The 18,879-nt window shown below is 43.6% G+C and overlaps 1 protein-coding gene across 5 annotated transcripts in view; it reads left to right on the plus strand.

Moving 5' to 3' along the window:
- The window catches only part of mctp1a (multiple C2 domains, transmembrane 1a), a 140,900-nt gene that overhangs the window by 109,061 nt on the left and 12,960 nt on the right, over positions 1-18,879 (plus strand). For 3 of the 5 annotated variants that reach the window (XM_024804557.2, XM_076890784.1, XM_024804558.2), the window contains 2 exons: positions 7,464-7,520; positions 12,807-12,905. In XM_024804557.2, the coding sequence (XP_024660325.1) occupies positions 7,464-7,520; positions 12,807-12,905 (156 nt within the window). The remainder of the gene's footprint in view (positions 1-7,463; positions 7,521-12,806; positions 12,906-18,879) is intronic. The other 2 variants (XM_004544377.6, XM_076890785.1) reach the window with 1 other exon arrangement.

Here is an 18,879-nt window from a genome sequence, read left to right on the forward strand (position 1 = left end):
AATTCATTCCAGGTGTGTGTTTGCATGGTACGAACACGAGTGTAGAACGTTAATCTGTGTGTGCAGATACAGATAAAAGTCGTCTGTGTGTGTTTGAATCTGCTGTGCGAGTGAGTCTTTGCAGTGATGCATCTGATGAAAGTTGAAATTGTCAAAGATTGGCTCTATTAATGCCTCTTTCTTGCTGCTGTGGCAGCTGTGCACAGGTGACACAAAGAAAATTCTCTGGCGATCACTGCCCCGCTTTTGTCTCTGTTGCTGTCTCACTGCCTTCGGGTTAGTGCACGCGCAGGACCGTCTCTCCTTTCTTCATTATCAGCTCTGTGCCTCGTCCACTCCTGATATTAATATCTCGTCTCAAATAAGACTAAAAGCAAAAGTAAGGTACGATAGAAGCGTTTGTTATTTTGCTGAAATGCTGTACACGTAGACAAACGCACACATACACTCGAATACACACATTTAGACACAAGTATCCCTCGAGTCCTGTCCCTGTTTGTTTTCAGACAGTTTTCCCCCGGTGCAGGGGGTGGGGGTGAGGAGGAGGGTGAGGGGGTCTCGTGGATTCCTCTTCCGAATCTTTATCAAGCTGAAGTCATGGACGACTCGCTGTTTCCCTCTTGCACTTGGCAGAGACACTGAAAAGAATAGAAAAGAAAACAGGGGGAAAGGCTTTCTAATTACTTTAAACAACACACCAAATTAAAGCATTGTGCTGAGCTGAGCAAGGGTCAGCATCCGGAGCGCTGCGGTTTTCCAGCAGTCTGGGGTGAGGGTAATGCCAAAGGAATCTCTGCTGAACTCACTCTGAAGGTTGAGAGAGAGAAACAGAGATGGTGAGAGAGAATGAGAGAAAACAGGAAAAAAAAAGCCCACACTTGAGTACAGACTTCCTAATGAACTGGCCTTGCTTCATCTGACGGGTTCAGCGTGCTTACCCTTCGACGCTTTTACACCACAACCACAACCCGTATCCCTGTCTATAGCGAATAAACAAACACAGTGTTCTTTACATGCTGTATTTCACCACTCAGGGTCACTGACTGTTGTGCGGTTACATGCTGCTTTGCAAACAGATCCCGGATCAGCTGCTTCTTAGCCTAGCCCCAACCTTGACCGGTACCTGCTAAGCAGTCAGAGCGTCCTTAAGAACAGCGATTAAAGGAGGCACAGCACCAGTAAGGTCCCCGACCTCCTTTCTTATCATGTAGCACTCTGACCCGTGAATGCTGACTCTCCAGCACCGTTGGCTGACCTGTATGTCATGGTGTAACGTGCTCCCTTGCTCTCTGAGCAAACAAGAGGACCCTTTTATGTTTTTGAATATTTGCTGAATATATGAGGATGATGCTCCTTTTATTTGTGCATTCAAATGTATTATTAAGAAAGACTCTTGCTATTTTTCTGCTTCTCCGTTTGCATCGCAATGAGATGACCTCTCCATCTCACGCTTGTTTGGATACCTGGGACAATTTGGAGGTTATATCTGTCCTCACACTGGGCTTTGGTCAAGCAGAGGACCGGCTGCTCTGCTGGATGAGAGAGATGGCTGCTAGATACATGTGCACGCATGTCATAGCAGCGAGTTGTATTCTTGCGTGTGCCTGCTTGCATGAATAGATGATGGGCACCGAGATTAACAAGCAGGAACACATCCCAAAAGAAATCTTTCCTTGCCGTTCTCTTGGCCCAGAAAAGCCCTTACCAGATGTTTTGAAGGTGTTAATTTCAGTGCTGGCTGTCGGAGAGGATACATATGGAACACGGTGATGTCTCTTTCTACCACAGGATGACGGGCAATTAGGCTTCGTCACACTGGAGCACCATCCTCTTTATCCCATGCTTCAGACCATTACATTGATTCACCCAATGGATCCACCAAACCATTACGGAAGAGAAGACCTTAATGGCCTGAAGATACTTCACACTTACATATACGCCTCCTGTGGCACGATAGCTGACTATGATAAGTCCGCTCTCGCCACATGGTGATTTGAATCATTCTCACAGAGCTTAGTTATTGAGGTCACAAGGATCTACTAATACTAGTTTAATATTTACTTTTCTCTGCTGTGTGTGACAGCAGCGTATTGTTCGTTAGTGTAAATAAAATCTGGTTTATTTCCAGTCAGAATTGTCACATGTTATTTGAACACTGTATCATTTTTAGAGCGAGTCTTCATTGCGATTTCTATCTGTTCTATTTTCTCCTTGATTTTGCATCTCAAAACAACTTTGCTCGCAACACTGTGCCTTGACATCTGCCCTCATTAAGAGCCACGCGCAACGCAGGTGGAGTAGAAGTAAATATTAGGAAAAGCTGGAAGGAAAAGAGAATGCGCTGCCTATTATACCTCAACTCCTCCAGGAAGTCACACCATTTTTTGCTCATAAAACTGTAACTCTGGAAAGACAAGGGGAATGAGAAAAGGAGATGGAGTGGGAGCAGGAGACAGAAAAAGACAGGGAGGCATTCAGAGAGATGGAGGCAGAGGAAAGCAGCGGTGGATGGCAGGCACTCCTCAGTGTGGAGTCAGACATGGCAGTTGGTGACAGGTGACAAAATCAAAAGGTCATGTCACTTTTAACTGGGAGCGCCTGTGCCCCGCTGATTTCCCCCGTGCCGCCCCGGCATCGCCGTGCTCATCTCTGCTGCTCTCGCTGCCTCTCTGTCTCTGCTAAACTGGCAGATAGGATGGCAGGCTGGCAGGCAGAAAGACAGGCAGCGGGCATAGTTTGAAGCGGGACGGGAGCATCGGGAGCAACAGGGATGCCACTGCAAAATCCTCCCATCCTTTTCATCATATTGCCACCCCCCTCTCCCATCCCACTCCATTTGTCTAACTCCCTTCATCATACTGAACCTTTGTAACTGTCTGTGCTCTTTGCTAACAACACCAGCAGTTCAGGGTGTCTGTCTCAGTGCCTGTTGGTGTTGTTGTTGTTATTTTGTCTTCATAGCATACCCGCCCATAGCTCTTTGTTAGTGTTTTTGGTTTAAACCTTGAGCTTAAGTCTACAGATGTATGTGTTTCTGCCATACAAGACATGTAGTATGTTACTTGCTCTAGAACTCGTTAGCACAATTGAATATGAAGAACAATGAGAAAAGCTAGACTTTTTAGATCTGAGAAAGACAAATAATGCTGGAGGAGCTGCTTAATCTCTGGCTGAACACTTGGTGATTTGTCAGTAGCTAAATAGGAAAGGAAGAAGTAGCTGGTGAGTTCGAAATGTCACAAAACAAGCCCAAAAACTCAATATCTTCTAGCGTTCACGAAATTTGGTGTTGCTTTCATGAATATGGAGCTGCCCTTCTCACCCCCACCACCAGCTCCGGTAGCACCCCAGCCTCACCCCTATCCAGCCCCCTGCTGGGTGAGCCCTGGCTTGGGCAGTGCAGATGGAAGGGCCCCCCTCTGAGGGCCACGGCTCTGACAGCTTGTGAAGGGCCCGCGTGGGTCAGCCAGGCTCAGCCTTATCAGCCGCGAAGCTCTTCCCCCAGTCTGCAGAAACTGTGGTGTAGGCAATATGTGCACACATACACATGCACTCATGGACAGTGCATACCAAGCAGGGCCTTGAGATCCCCCAGCCAGCCACTCAGCCAAACCTCAGCAGCTGGAGAGGTTAAAACCCCCTCACGTATCAAAGAGGAAAAGCAGCAGGAGGAAGGAGGGAGGGAAAGAGGAATGGGAGAAAAAAAGACGGAAAAAGTATATCTTCATGTTCGCTGGCGATGTCTGCCTCGCCGTCAATTCCCCACGCGGCTGTCATTGGGAAGGTGAGGAGAGGAAATAGTGGAACTCCGTACGGCCAGCAGAGAGAAGGCCGAGTTGAGAGGCAGTTTTCAGGGGAAAGGTGAAAATGATGTAGCTGCTAGTTTAGTAGTAGAATTTTACTTTTCCCCTATGGAGTGTTTGTGTGCGCTTGTTTCATTGATTCAGACAGGTTCTGTCAATTTTTTTTTCCTGCAAAACCAGGAGGATGGTGGATCATTGACTTGTGAAGTAGTATTTGAAATACTTTGTGCGCAGTGCCTCAGTCGATATAAATATTTAGCTGATTAGTCTTGTATACATTTACCATGTTTCTGTCTTTCCAGTGACCTTAGGTAAATCCTTGATTTGGCCCTTTTCTTTTATGTGAACATACTCATGATTGTCTTATCTTCTCCTATGATTTAACTTATGATCATATTTACTATCAAATTCAGCGTAATGCCACAGAGCTGTGTATCCAGCAAGCAGAAGATCACAGTAATAATCTGTCTGACCCTGAGAATATGCTCTCTGTCCTTGAAAACACACTAGGGGTGCTGTTGCACCGCTGATGTTGTGCAAGAAGCTTCTCATAACTGTTCTTGAAAAACTTTTAGATATTTACCTGCACAGCTAATAGAAATAGTCCCCTCCAGCAAGAAATATCAGATCTTAATGCTCCTAATAACTCTTTCTTGTTTTTGTTTTTTTTTAAGTGCAGGCACCTAAACTGTGCATTTCGCAGGCAACCATATATGCACCAAGAATCGAAAGTTTGGTCTTGTGATGCTAAAGTTCCATGTTTTTAGCAATCATGTATCAATTACCAGTTATGTTAAAGTGATGGCACCACAGTTTTCTAGCCACTAAAATAAGGACATAATACACCACTTTTGTGATATGGATTGACTCAAAGATGACTTATCCCCATAATTGAAACCTCCACATAAACAGCAGTAGTGTACTTGTTTTCGGATTAAGTAGACGATGCACTGTTGGTTTTAACTCACAGCTGTTTTAATTTGCAGCTGGTATTTTTGCCTTGATGCAAAATACAGTAAAAGAGGCAAAAAATAATTCAGATAAAGCGCGTCGAGCATGCAGAGCATGTGTTGGAAAGGGAATGCAGCAGCAAATTAATTCTTGCAAATTAGCTCTTCGCGTTTAGGCAAAGACCAAACAGATGCATTCACACATCCAAAGCCATTCGAACTCTCAATGTCATTGCGCTCGCTTGCATTCTTTGCGTGTATTTCATATTATCGCATCTATGTATGTATTTATGGGGCACAATGTAATCTGTAAGAGTAGCCTGCATCATCCCTGTATCATTTGAATGGGTCTGAATATGTTAATCCCCACCTCTGTAGATACTGAATTGACTGGAGCAGCTCTGCAGGCAATGTGAGCCCTGCGCGATCCTGTCGACAGCAAGGCTTTGATGCTGCCGTGCTGTAATGATAGTAATTCAAACAACATGATAATGGGGGGGATAAGCAGACAAATGATATCATACACCAAACAGGTCTTAGAAAGAGGAAAGAATGAGACAAATAGAGGGAGAGGTAGAGCGATGCAGAGAACGAAAGAGGGATGTTTGGAATTCATTGGCTGCACTGAGGTAATTTATATCCTCCCGTACTGAGACAGTAGCTTCAGTGCACACATTTAGCCGTGGCAATCTTCAGGGCAGATGACATGTTCCGTGTCTTTTTATTTATTAATTTTACACTGTGTCTCATTGCAGGAAACATGACTTCTCTCTGTAACCAGCGGCAATAGAAGGGAGAGAGCAGAGCGGAGAGCAGAGGGAGACAAACGACTCTATCATTCTCTCTGTCTCTCTAGGTCATGCTTCTCCACCTAGCTCATGCTCATTTCTTTGTTTAAAGTTTGGAGCATGTGCCAGGCATGCCCTGCTAATGCCTCTGTGTGGAAGATTCCATTATATTTCTATTTTGGCATGGATGAAAGGATTTGGAGGGAACCATGATGTCTTTATAAACAGTTATAGTTCATTTGTTTAGAGATGCCAGAAGGCTTTCATTTTTACAGTATCTCATCTACATCTTTTCCCTTGACTGAGCACGAGAATTCCCTCTTCGGTATTTGTATAGTGTAGCGCTGGATGTGCTCAGTGTCAATAAAGAGACCGTCAAATGTGAACAGTCGAGCTTATTTGTCTAGACATGGCAGAGTTTCATTGAGCTGGGAATGGCCAGTTGTTACACAGTCAGACAGTTAAAATGAGGAGTTTCACACATACATGCACAGCACTTTGCCCTAGCGATTCACTTATATTGATAGAACAGGGACGCGCACGCACGCACACGCAGTACCCTCTCGACTCCGCTGTTCTGACTGAACTCGTCTTTGTTTGTGTGGGAAGCTGCATTTACATAAGAGGCTTATGTCAGCCGCCACATAGTTTCCCCCCGTATTCCAATGAAAAACAAAAAGGACAAAAGCTATTGTCTTGTTAAGTAATGATTTTTGGATTTCTCCAAACTAGTTTGCACTGTTCTGGATTTGCTGTGGGGGGGGGGGGGGGGGGGGGGGGGGTGCGGTAATGTCGGGGATGGGTGAAGGTTTTCGAGGGGGTAGGGGCTGGTAACGCTATCAAACAATGAGAGCAGATCAAATCCGAGGTTGACAGCTGTAGGGCTTATGATACGGCTGTTTGTTTATGTAAATCGTGGGCAACTATATGATTTGTCATATGATAAGCTGTGATGTGTCATTGATAGAGGGTGGATAAGATGCAGCTGTAATGGTTTTCACTTTGGTGGTATCAAGACACAGCCAAGTGTGAACCAAGGTGTTCAGGGATGAACTTCTATGGATACACGTGTGATTATTGCCTTGCTTTCACACATAGAGGTCTCTATGTGATTCCAGTGTGTCTTAAATAATTGTTTAAAATGTGCGCTACTTATTTTGTCCAGTACCCTTTATGTTTGCTGTCGTGAATTTAGACCGAGCGTGAGCAAGCGTCGTAAATCATGCCATTTTTCTTTGTGTTCTACAGTATGTCTTGTGGTTTCTCGGGGCTTCAGAGTCAGGTCGGCTCCAGTTTTCTCGGTTGTGGATCACTGAAGCAAATAGTTGCTGTTCTTTGTGACTCGGTCTCTGCACTTCAGGCTTTTCTTCTTTCTTCTCTTACGAAGCGTCTGCGAGGAAGAAGAAAAAAAAGCATAGAGAACTGAATGTATATAAACCAGTGGTGGAGGTGAGAGACTCATGCAGAGGTTAAGGAGGTCAGAAGAAGAGGAGTTCTGCTGTCTTCTCCCTTTGAACAGTATAAGTCTTACATGCTTTTGTGCAATGCCGTTTGACTGCTTGAATAGACTTTAATCCTCAGCCCGTGGAAATTCAAAGCCAGAGCATTTGCTTGCATTTCCAGAAGTGTCAACATATTTGAACAACAGAATGTTTCTAAAATTAAATTCTAATTGAGAACCATTCTGAAGCTTATGACATATTAGCACTCACAAATCCAATAGTTGTGCTTTCTGCATGTCTTCCATACTCATTAACAAACTCTTGCCAGACATAAGCAGAACCAATCAGCTTTAATATGCCTCTTTGGATGCTCTGATGATGTTAACCCTCTGTTATCTAATGTTTATCTGCACTATAGCTGTTGCATAAACATTTTATTTCTCCTTCTCGTTTTTCTCTTTGCTCTGTTGCAACTGTCAGGAAGCAGTGGAGGACCTGCTGGAGGATGAGGATGAGGATTTTGACAAAGATGACAAGGTAATTATGTCTCGTGTCAGAGATGCATTCACACACACACACACACACACACTCGCACACACACTGCCTCAGGAGGGGTTGACACTGCTTCAGAGACCGGAAACACAAACAGACTAACAAAATGACTCCATCTTCCCCTCCCATCTCTTCCCCCTGTTCAGATATTCTCACTGCCTGAGGCACAAACACATGTTCACAGATTGTACAACCTTTTTAACCTTTTCAAAAGTTTTCTCTTTAGGTGTGTAGATAACATATTCCTCACCTTTTCTGCTCGGGGTTTCGCTTTGTTTTTGATCTTTTCGACGCGCTTTGGTGCATTATCCCTAAATTTCCCTTCGTACAACAGTGCGCTAACTTTACAGACACTGTGCTTCAGTCATTCTTCCTGTGAACATACACCCATATAAAGTGCTTAGTTAGCTATTTAGGTCCATTCACTGCTCCTTTATGTCGCAGTAAAACAGCATCTGGGCTTGTCCAGACACTATCAGGTAACAACAGGTGGCTGCTTTACTGCCTCCGCTCGTTTGCACTGTAGGAACAGCTACTGAAACAAATGCCACTGGACGGGATACAGAACCTTGTCAGTGCTCCACCTGGGAATGGTAATTGAAATAGCACAGCGCTTAATCTACCCACTGTGTTGTCTGCTTTTCTTGTGTGTCAGGTTTGAAATGAAAGTAATTTTCTCCTTCAGACTCTGGTGTGTTGAGGTTTCAAGCAGTGTGAAACAAGAGTGGCATTTTAGCATAGTTTGCACTTGGTTTTATTTAGTGTGAAAATGAAAATGATTTGACTTGATGCTTGATACTTTTCTGCCTCACACCAGATTGTGATGTGATAATATGGATGGTCTGGTTTGGTAATGTTTTTTTAAAAAAAAACATTTCCAAGAAAGCTGATGTTGGACTTGTAGGCTACATTTACTTATCTAACGCCAACTTTACAACAGACAACAAAAAGGAATGGTTAAAGAAAAAAAACTTTAAAAAAAGAAGCAACATTTATTGTGTCATTGGTCAAACAGTCATCCCACTAGAAAGTCAGCAATCAATCAGCCAGGCAGCCAGTTGAGGGATGAACACACAGCAATATGTGAGCATTACATCCTCTCCCACAGTGCAGAGGCAGAAGGAAAGTTTCTTGGCTGTGAAGTTCCAAGGCTGAAATGTACAGGGGGGCACTGACTGAAGATATGCACCAGGCAACCTTGAACCTTTTTTTCCCCCCACTCCTTCCCTGTGTCTGTCCTCCTTATTGCATTTCTAACCTCCTCTCTGTGGGGTGGGGGAATAAAAAATACAAGCATTTGAAAAGCTGCAGATTATATAAAATACATTTTGGACTTTCATATTGAAATGAGGTGCGGAAGCAGTTTGTGCGGCCTCCGTCAGATTTGGTGGCGAACTGATTATTCCAAATAAGAAGGCCTTGCTCTGTGTTCACACAGGGCTGGGATGCTGGATAGCACAGCTGCCACAAAGGCTACAATTTACCAACTCTGGCTTCATACATTTTGATCTATTGCTCCCCTCAACTGTTAGCATTTCATTTGAGCTGTAGGGAAGTTGAAAGGGGGCATTTTTCTTTTTTCTTCGCCTACATCTCTCTCCCCTCCCACTCTCCTTCTTCCCCTTTCCACAATCATCCCCTTCCCTGACTTTCCCCCCCCCCCCTTTTGCTGTGACACACACTCTCTTCCCTTTGCTCTCCCTCCAACCTGGTTAAGTGCAGAACAAATGGACTTTCAGGGCTTAGCAAATTTGTCTTTCACATTGGATATGAGGTCTTTTACATTGGATATGAGCTGCAGCTTCAGATTGTATGAGTAAGTATGAAGGACGGGTCAAAGGAGGCCTCTTTAATGGCACAGGCCTATAGGGGAGAGTGGGAAGAAGAGAAAGAGAGCAACAGAGAGAGAGAGAGAGAGCAAAGGGAGAGGAAAAAAAGATTAATAAATGTGCCAAGGCCTCATTTTAATTGAACTTGAAGCATATGTTGCAAGTATGTACAATCCGTCCCAGATGTTTACTTGGGCCATGTGCACAGCTCTTCCCAGTGCACCACAAGGCAGCTATTAGCTGGATAACCTTTGCTCCAGAGGGTAAATGGGGTATTACATGGCCAAAAACTAGAGCACCTGTTTTTCATTGCATAGAGGACCCCTTGCAGGCTTTTTGCCTTGGATTACCACATGTGTTTTGACTTAACAGATTGTTGGGCAGACGTGAAAAGTGTCTTTCTTGTGAGCAAGCACTGATATTAGTCACTTAATCTCAATGAAAGTCCAGCATCTAGACTAATTGATGGGGACGGCTGAGTTGTTAAAGCCAAATAGGCAAGCACACGAAGGGTGAAAGAATGTTAGACATAAACTAATTCTTTTTGTCTTCTCCCTTCCGTCACATTGTGTGTGTGTGTGTGTGTGTGTGTGTGCACTCACCTTGATATGGAATTTTTTTCTTTTTATCCCGAAGTGCATTACTCATGTAACACATAAACGTAAGAGACACATTTATTGAAATTGCGTATCTAGATTTAACAGTTACGGTTATTATTATTTATACTACATATAAGGATGAGTGTTTGAGGGATAAAAAGGTCTACATTTTTTCATCGATTTGAGAGTCCTGTAGTCTAATTTATGATCGAAAAACCTTTAACTCAGCTTGTGCTGTTGATTATAAAATCACGTCTTTGATTTTCTTTTATGAAATGCCAAAAGGAATCTCTTAAATGATATGGACAGGTATCTGTGGCCTTTTACACAAAGCAAATCCATGGTTTTCTTTTAAACCTGTCTTACACTTTTAAAACTGCATCCTGCAGTATCTTTGTAGACCCCTTTCACCATCTTGAAATACAGCTTGAGCAGTGTGAGATAGCAAAAACACGCTGCACATTCCTGTATTTACAAGCATGTGGCTGCAGGGGCTTAAGTGTATAATGTAGCTTGTGATGTCTCCACTCACCTGTGGGCTCGCTGTCCAGAGCTGGCATGAGCCAGTAGCCTTTAGGCTCTGCACGGGTGCGAGTGTTTGTGTGCGTTAATGTGTTTGTGTGAACGTCTCACGTGGATGTGTGTGTGCAGCTCAGCTGCCTCCCAGAGGGGGGCTTACTGGAAAAATGGAAAGAGAGAGTGAATGGGAGAGAGACAGACTGAAGGAGTGAGGAGATTACCCTCACACGGTTGACTGGTCACTGAAGCGCTTGTGCTCCGCTCAGCTAGGCTCCACTAGCCTCAGGAGGACCTGACACAGATAAGATACACACTGCAATCATGTCCTGCTCACGGGCTTACTGCTCGGTGCACTCCCTCTCTCTTTCTCCCTCTATGCCTATCTATCAATATCTCGCTCACATACACACACACGTACACAGACATACCACATGTACCAAATCATCTTTTTGGTTTCTCGATTATTCCGACTCGTTTTTCTCCTCGTAGTAAATATAGAGCAGACGTTATTACTTAGTTTGAACATTGACCTGAAAAAATGTGAATGTTTTGTCGTCGTTTTTTTTTTTTTAATAGACCCAGTTCTTCAAGGCATCAGATTTGGGGGTCAAACAGTAACCCACCGGCTATTCTATAATTTAGTTTTTTTTTTTTTTAACCTATTGAGGCAGAGGCTTAATATAGTTCTAGTATTTAGGATATCCTCATGTAATGTGTGTACATCCAACCTGACACATCAGTAGTAGATTTTAAAGGTGCTATTGATGAGTTATATAGAATTCCCTGTTTCTTCATACTGCCACAGAGTTTCTCCTTATCCTACTCATCTGTAGTGCTGAGACAGCCATTTCACCCTCTGCTGCTGTCCCTGCAGGCATGACTCATGCAACATACAGAACATGTATGGGCGCACACAATCCTGCCCGTGTGTGTGTGTATGTGTTCATCGCTTCTTCTCCTGCAAGCGTATAACTGCTGATGGATGGCTAGTATCAGCACACATATCCAGTGCAGGCCTCACAGCCACTTTCAGCTGTTGATGTTAACACCCAGAATCTCTGTTTCTTTTCAAATGTGGCTGACTGTCGTCTTTCTCTCCACAACTTTTCTCCGTTTTTTTTTCTCCACTCAATACTATTAAGCGAGCGCTCCATGAAAAGTTAAATAGGGCACATGCAGCGCTGTTTCCACGACTTGTCTCCAGATAGCACATAGAGCTTCTGTAGCACCTCCCTAAGCCACCGCACTCCTCTCTTAGCCCCAGTCACGGCACTGTGCCGATCACTCAGATAACGGCATGGCATAATGTAATTGGACTAAAGAGCGCACTGGGAATTATATCAATGCTCTGGAAGAGGGAGAAAAAGTGTGACTGAAATGTTGTTCTGGGGAGGCTATTGAGCTTGAGATGCAGGTATCGGGGGGGTTCAGCTGCTGAGGAGAATGGGTGAAAGAGACAGAGCAGGAGAGAAGGGAAGAGAATAAAGTTTGAATGTCTGTCTTTTCTTCTTGCCGCCTGTGAAGGATGAAAAGCGTCACGCTGTAAAAGATGCTTTTGACTTTTCCGCTTCATTTTTCTTCCCATCTCACTGTCTTTTTTTTTTCTCCCCCGTTGTTCAGCAGAGACGCTGGTAGGAACTGCATTTTAATCATGTTTTGCTAATAGAGGCAGGAATGAAAACAAAAAGGAGGGTGAAAGAGGCAGAGAGGAGTATTGTCTGTCTATGCAAAACACACTGCATTGTTTGTTTGTTTTCCCTCTTTGTCACACACATACATCAGGTGGATCATCTCTCACTATCTCTATTCCCCCCAGATGCATATCTCTTGCTTTGTCTTTCGCTTTCTATCATCACTCCTTCATTCTCAGTCTTTCTAGCCTGGTTCAAATGAAAATTGGTAATTTTTTGCACCATGGGTCTTTTTTTTTTTGTTGGTTTGTTTTTTTTTCTTTGCTTTCGGCACTATTCTTATGCGCTACAGTGCAGTGACCACGGTCTTTGTAGAGATTGCGGACACGGGCGCTCATCCTGATAGATATGCAATAGTCCAGTGGACTCAGGGAGATGCATATTTAGTTTGAATTTTACTACCCAATGCTGTTGTTTCAAAGTTTAAATAAAGATGAGCACTGAAAAAAAGAATATTTTCTGCATTGCAAGGCTGAAGCTGTTTTGATTGCAGTGCTTTTGCTGTTTTCTTTCCTGCACAGGGTGATATAAATGTATAAGACCACAGCTGCAAAACATCCACATTTTCTAAACCTTTTGACTTTAATTTCTGTGGGTTGTAAAGAGAACATCTCACTGTAATCTATCCACAAGGACCCTAAACCAGGCCCCTGGGAGGACAGCCGTGATAAAAACCATATCCTCGAGGATATGTTGGCTTCCTGGCACTTTGAATGGATACGAGCAATGGTGGTAAGTTGATCTGTGTGTGGTTCTGGCACCGACTCCCGATGGTGTTTGTTGCTGTCTCCCAGTTCCCTTTTTTAGCTCATCGTCTGTCCAGCGGCCTCTGTGTGCCGTCCTGTCAGGGTTTGTGTACAGTACCTGTCCCCCATGTCCGCGTCTCGATTAACACCCACACACACACTGCACGTTTGACCCTCAAATCCAAACCCACTGCAAGGGTTCTGCCTGTGCCTGCTTTTTAAGGTAATGGGGGAAGCTACTGAGCTCCAGCATGGAAAGCGGCCCCTGTCTTTGTCTTTGACTTCCCTGTGGCATTGTAGACTTGTTAAACATTGAGGTGAAATGTGTAGACTGAGGTGTGACAGTGTGTTTTGCTGGTGGGGCTTTTGGTTCTGGGGCAATAAAAGGTGACATGGGAGTCACTCGAGTGCTTTTGTGCTTATTTATTTTTGATACAGTTTGCACAGAAACAGGGAGCACAAGGGAAAATGTTCTTCTAGGTTGGTGTAGTGTTTTTTTGGGGTTTTTTTTTGGCGTGCCAAAAAGTAAGCTTTTAGATTCAAGCTTCTTTGAAAGTACTAATTAGGACTCACTTACACATAAGGACTACTTTCACACCTTATGACCCCCTAAGTCACTGATAATAGACAGCTAACAAACTCATTTTCGAGTGAGTTTCAGTTCCCTGAGTGTGTGTGCATGGGTGTGCGGTGGCTGGTGCGGTGATTTAAATGTTTTTCTCAGCGCTTTTGCTTTAAAGTTGCTACAGGAACTGCAAAATTGTCACATATTGCTGAAGAAAATCCCAATGCTCATTATGCCTAATGCAACAATGACTATTCCCCCCAACTGTTATTGTTCTGAATCGCATACACACAAGTGGCTGAACCAACTGAACTTTTTGATTGATGAACTATGCATCAAAGGATTACAACGAGCAGCTCCTTGCACTGTAGGTGAGGAGTTCTTGCGTGTTCTTATCCACCCAAAGTAACTCTTATCGAGACTCTCGCCGAATAGGATGTTGGAGATGGCACACACTCAGCCCTCTCGGTCTCTCATTGGACAGAATGTGGAGCACAACACTTGACAGCAGTGTCGTCTGAATTTGAAAGTCAGACATGTAAGAAGGCAGCCGCCACCTTTTCTTTTAACAAGAGTCATAAATCTGTAATGAGCACAGAGAGGATGCATATTTTATTTACTTTTTTGAAGATGTGATCCCTTCACTTCATAGCAATGCACTCTCGTTCTGTTGTTTTTTTTTTTCCCCTTTCCAAAACAAAGTTTAAGACAGTAGATTTTACAGCTTTTTCTATCTCCTGTGTGTCTGAACATGAATGTATAATTAAAAACATGCCAAGGTTAGCAGGTTTTACAGATTGAGGTGCAATTTCACCCCAGCAAGATTAAAATATGATGTCATTAATGAGAGTAGTTAAAAATGTGACACGCGTGTCTTTGAGTTTTGTATGTTTCCCTGATTTTAAAAATATGAAAGCTGATATGTACTCTCATCTTTTAGGCATTTGACAGTACAGTGGGATGCTGTGTGTTTTAAGCCAACCCGGATAGAGAGACTTAGACAAACAGACGCACTTAGACAGACTGACAGACTGACGGACGAGGGGAGATGGGCTGGAGCAGCTAAACCAGGCCAACAGAGGACAAGACTAATGTCGTCCCATTCATCACACTCCGCCAGGCTGCTTCCTGGGAAGGACAGGGGAAGGAGAGTGCGGGAGCAGGGGGAGCAGAGGTGAGGTAGGATGGCGGTTCAGGGCGTGGCATGCAGCGGGAGGCCAGGAGAAGGTGATCAAGTGATCAAGAGCAGAAGTTGAGAGGTAGTAGTCATTTATGTTTTTGTGTGCACACCTGACCTTGAGCCTTGATAGAGTGGCTGGTGTGGTGGAGGTGATGAGAGGCCCCACGGGGATATGGGTAAAGATGATCAGTGGCAAACAACCTCCTGCCAACCAGACGCATTAGAGACACGCACACAAACTCACACTCATAACGCCAGAAACCTTTCTCTTTAGGACAGGAAGCAGAGGTCAAACTGAAAATATATTAGCGCCGCCTCCTTTAAAAACTCGCTACTCTCGTTCCCCCCTAACGCTCTCTTTTATATACAGTATGTGTAAACTTATCCCCGCAATGGGACTTGGCTGGGTGAAGAGACTAATTAGCGCTAGAGAGCATTGTGCGTGCGCGGGCCACCTTCAGCTGACAGACTTAACTGGAGCTTGTCTTTGACTGTGTTGAAGCAACCCTCGGCACACACAGGTTCTCTCAAACGAGCAATGCAGCACATCATGTGAACGCAGGAAAATACATATACAGTCTTTCTGCTCTGGCCTATAGGAGCAGGATTCAGGATGCCCCTTCTCATCTTTACTGGACGTGCTGTGCATCTCAACAGCACAGTAACACAAATATTTCTGTATTATGTTTAGAGAAAGAGAGGTCAAGATGGAAAAAAATGTATCCCCCCTCACCCATTTGCCCATGGATTAGCTGTTATATGGGATAAATTATTTATTAAAATGGTACCCACCGATTTAAAAAAAAAAAAAAAAAAAAAAAAAAAAAATCGAACATCTGCCCCTTTCATGTGGCGCTGGCGAGGTGCCAGGTTGCAGGGTGGTATCTGAGGCCATTCACAGGGTCTTTGTCTTGTCCTGTTGTCATTTCCTAACAGAAAAGAGATGGTATTCTAGGCCACTGGGTCCTTTTTTTTCTTCTTTTTTTATTCCCCAGGGGGCCTTTCTTAACTCCCAATTGGTAAAATCTGTGACTCATCTTGTCCCCAGTGGAGTTGGTATTACTTGGAATAGACCTCAGTAACACAATAGCTTTAGAGCAGCTGAACTATTTAAATGGCCAACATAAGAAAAATGGGTTCCATGCTTCATTTGATATTTTTATTACTCTTAAAATGCTAATGAACACATGAAAATGGGAAAAATAAACCACAAAAAATGCTTAGCTCACAAACAGATTTAATCTTAAAAACTAGAAACAAGGGGAAGGTGTTGATTAACAGAAATTCAGCAGTGAAAATTTGAGTTTTTATTTATATAAAATACAATTTTGGAAGCTTTTCTTTTCTATGTTCTCTATGTTTTCCTGCTTTTTCATTTTCGGGTAAGCTGTCTCTATAGTGCTCTGTTTCGACTTGTGGTTCATGTACAGTGCTCGACACATCGCCACTAGAGAGAACAGTATGCCATGGGTGAATGCAAATGAACCAATAAAGGCCTGCTCTCCTTCCAGTGACATGCACTTTCATCAATCATTTTCTTTATTTCCACTAATTAAAAAGAAAATGCACGCCCAAATAACATCTTTATCAACACAAAATCATTGTTTTCTTTTTTGTTCAGTAGCGACACACCTAATTTAAATATACAGTAGATGCTAATCATATGCACTATTTATTATCGTGTCATTGCTAGTTCTTTCGCAGGCTTTGGAAATTGAATTCGTGTCACCCTCTAGCATTCCTCAAGTTGTTCAACTTTTCAGTGGGTTTTTTTTTTGTTGTTTTTTTTTCCTGGGGTGGAAATGGGAGGGATGTCATCTCTCTCTGCAGTTACAAAATCAACAAGAACGCTTTCAGATGCCCTCTGGGAGCCACATATTAGCATCCTGTCACATTTTATATGACATTTCAATTTTTACTGTGCTGCCAGAGTGAGAGGGGCAAAAAAAAGGAAAAACAAAGAAAAACAGGTGCAATTTTAGCACAGCGGCAATGAGCTGCAGCCGCTTGTGGTTCAGACTCATTTTGCAGTTTGATGGGATATATGCCGCTACATTATAACGGTTAGGTTTATCATTTTTATGGCGTAAATCAGCAGGGAGAACAGTGTGATCAGAGGTTAAAATAGTCTCCAATGGCTCTCTCTTTTCCACCAAGTAGATATAGGACAGATATTTGAGTCCAACCTAATAGGCGAAGTCCTCAGTGACCTCTCTCTTGTTTAGCTCTAGGCCTTGGGTCAGTGAAGAACAAACTGTCTTTGTAAAGTTTACAACTGCTCACTTTGCACTTTTGCATATAGATGTACTTTGGTGTGATTGTGGTGTCTTTCTGAGAGAGAAATGGAACAGTCGAGTGCGCCCGGGCTTTGTGCATCTTCCCTTTGTTAAATATTTAAGTTAGTTTTCAAGGAGTTTACCACATTTGTTTACCACAATTTACCAGCAAGTGCAATGTGGTTAGCCTGACTTGGATGTTTCTTTGACTGTGTGTGTGTGTGTGAGAGTGTCCCTGGGCTCTCTCTGGTATCACTGAGGGGTTATTTTTCCTTAACACATATAAACAACTCGCATCACTTTTAACGAGCCTTTATTGCTGTTCGGCTGCTGGGCAATAAAGGCTGAGATTTCATACCGCACTTCACACATCCAAACAATGATGCAAACCTTGGACATAGGGATGCATTTATTTTCTTTAAATGGCATCCATGCCATTAAAACATGCAACTCTCACCCAACAAAGGACACTAACTCACTAAATATTTCAGCTACCGACTTGATGACAGTTAATTGATGTCAAGTAATTCCTTCTGCACAAGGAAGCATCTCATTCACCAACTGTCTTTATGGAGCTTCTAATGCACAGTAGTAGAATATTCTGCTGACTTTTCTGTCTGTCTGTCTGTCTATCGATTGTGTATAGATGATGTTGCCTGGCTGATTCAAGCCAAGCGGCATCATCCATCACGACCGGGTTGCTGTAGGTGTTGGGATTTGTAGCATGCTTTGAGCATTAAAATGGCTTGCATCTGTGGCCAAGCTAAATCAGAGAGAGGCCTAGCCAGAGTCGATTTTACTAGCCTTGCCTTCACTTCTCCAAACAAACCCACTTAGTCTCCCTGACAGAAACAGGAAGACACAGATGGAAATACAGGTCCTAAGACTCCTGTAAAGCACTCGCTCCTCCTGAGTGAGACAAGAAGCTGGGCAAGAGTGGAAAAACCATGTTCTAATTACTTACCATATGTGAGCTAATTGAAACACACGGTTCTTGCAAACTACATGTGCTCAAAGCATGAAAAACAAGTCTTTTATTTAAAAAACTTGTAATGGATCTGCTCTTGAGAAGCGCAGATTTTATTTTGATATGAGTACTTTCTCTATTAGTCATGACACTGTAGTGCGAACATGCTCAGTAGAAAAAGAAACTGCCTTTTGAAATCAAGGACCCCTATCATCTAATCTCTGTTGGGATATTGTTTGTAGAGTCACGCAGCAAGACCAGGTGTGCAGATCAACCTTATCTAATAGCTGTAGGGTGTGTGTGTTTGTGTGCATATTAGGTTCCATTATAAGAACAGGTTGCCTGACTCCATATGTGCGCAGTGTGCAGGGAAGCTGGGAAAACAAGGTTCTCCGTGGCCCTCGGTGTTATTGCTACCTCCCACCTCCCCAAGCCGTGTTTGAAGACAGGAAATAGGAGTCAGACCGCAGTCCGAAGGGCATGTGGCAATGGTTTATACTCAAATGACCTCTGACTTATCCTCTCCACCCCCGCCCGGTCTCTCACACCACTCCTGTGGCCCTCAAACACTCTCCCCTGAGCCCAGGACCGAAAATAAAACGTCCTGACCCGGCCCAGCCTGGCTCGGCTCGGCCTCACCAAGCCCAGCACAATAGACCCTGCGTTCTGAGATTTGTTTGACTCAGCAATGAAAAACAGATGGACTTTGAGGAAAGGCCTTAGAAGAGGAGGACAGCGGGAGGAGGAAAGAAAGGGAGTCTTGTAAAATATTTGCGAAGAAAAATAACCCAGAGACGCTGTCTAATTATATCTATTTGTCTTGTGTGGTTTTGCTGGGGAGGCCATGTGGTCTCCCTGACTGCTCCATGGTTCATTTTTCACATTATCTGATCCTGGACGGAGAGCAAAAAGACGAGGGTGGGTTTGGGGGGCAGTTTGGGTCTCAGTGGGAGGGTTGTGGTGAGGTGGCTG

This window comes from Maylandia zebra, linkage group LG12 (genome assembly GCF_041146795.1).
Source record: "Maylandia zebra isolate NMK-2024a linkage group LG12, Mzebra_GT3a, whole genome shotgun sequence".
NCBI lineage: Eukaryota > Metazoa > Chordata > Actinopteri > Cichliformes > Cichlidae > Maylandia > Maylandia zebra.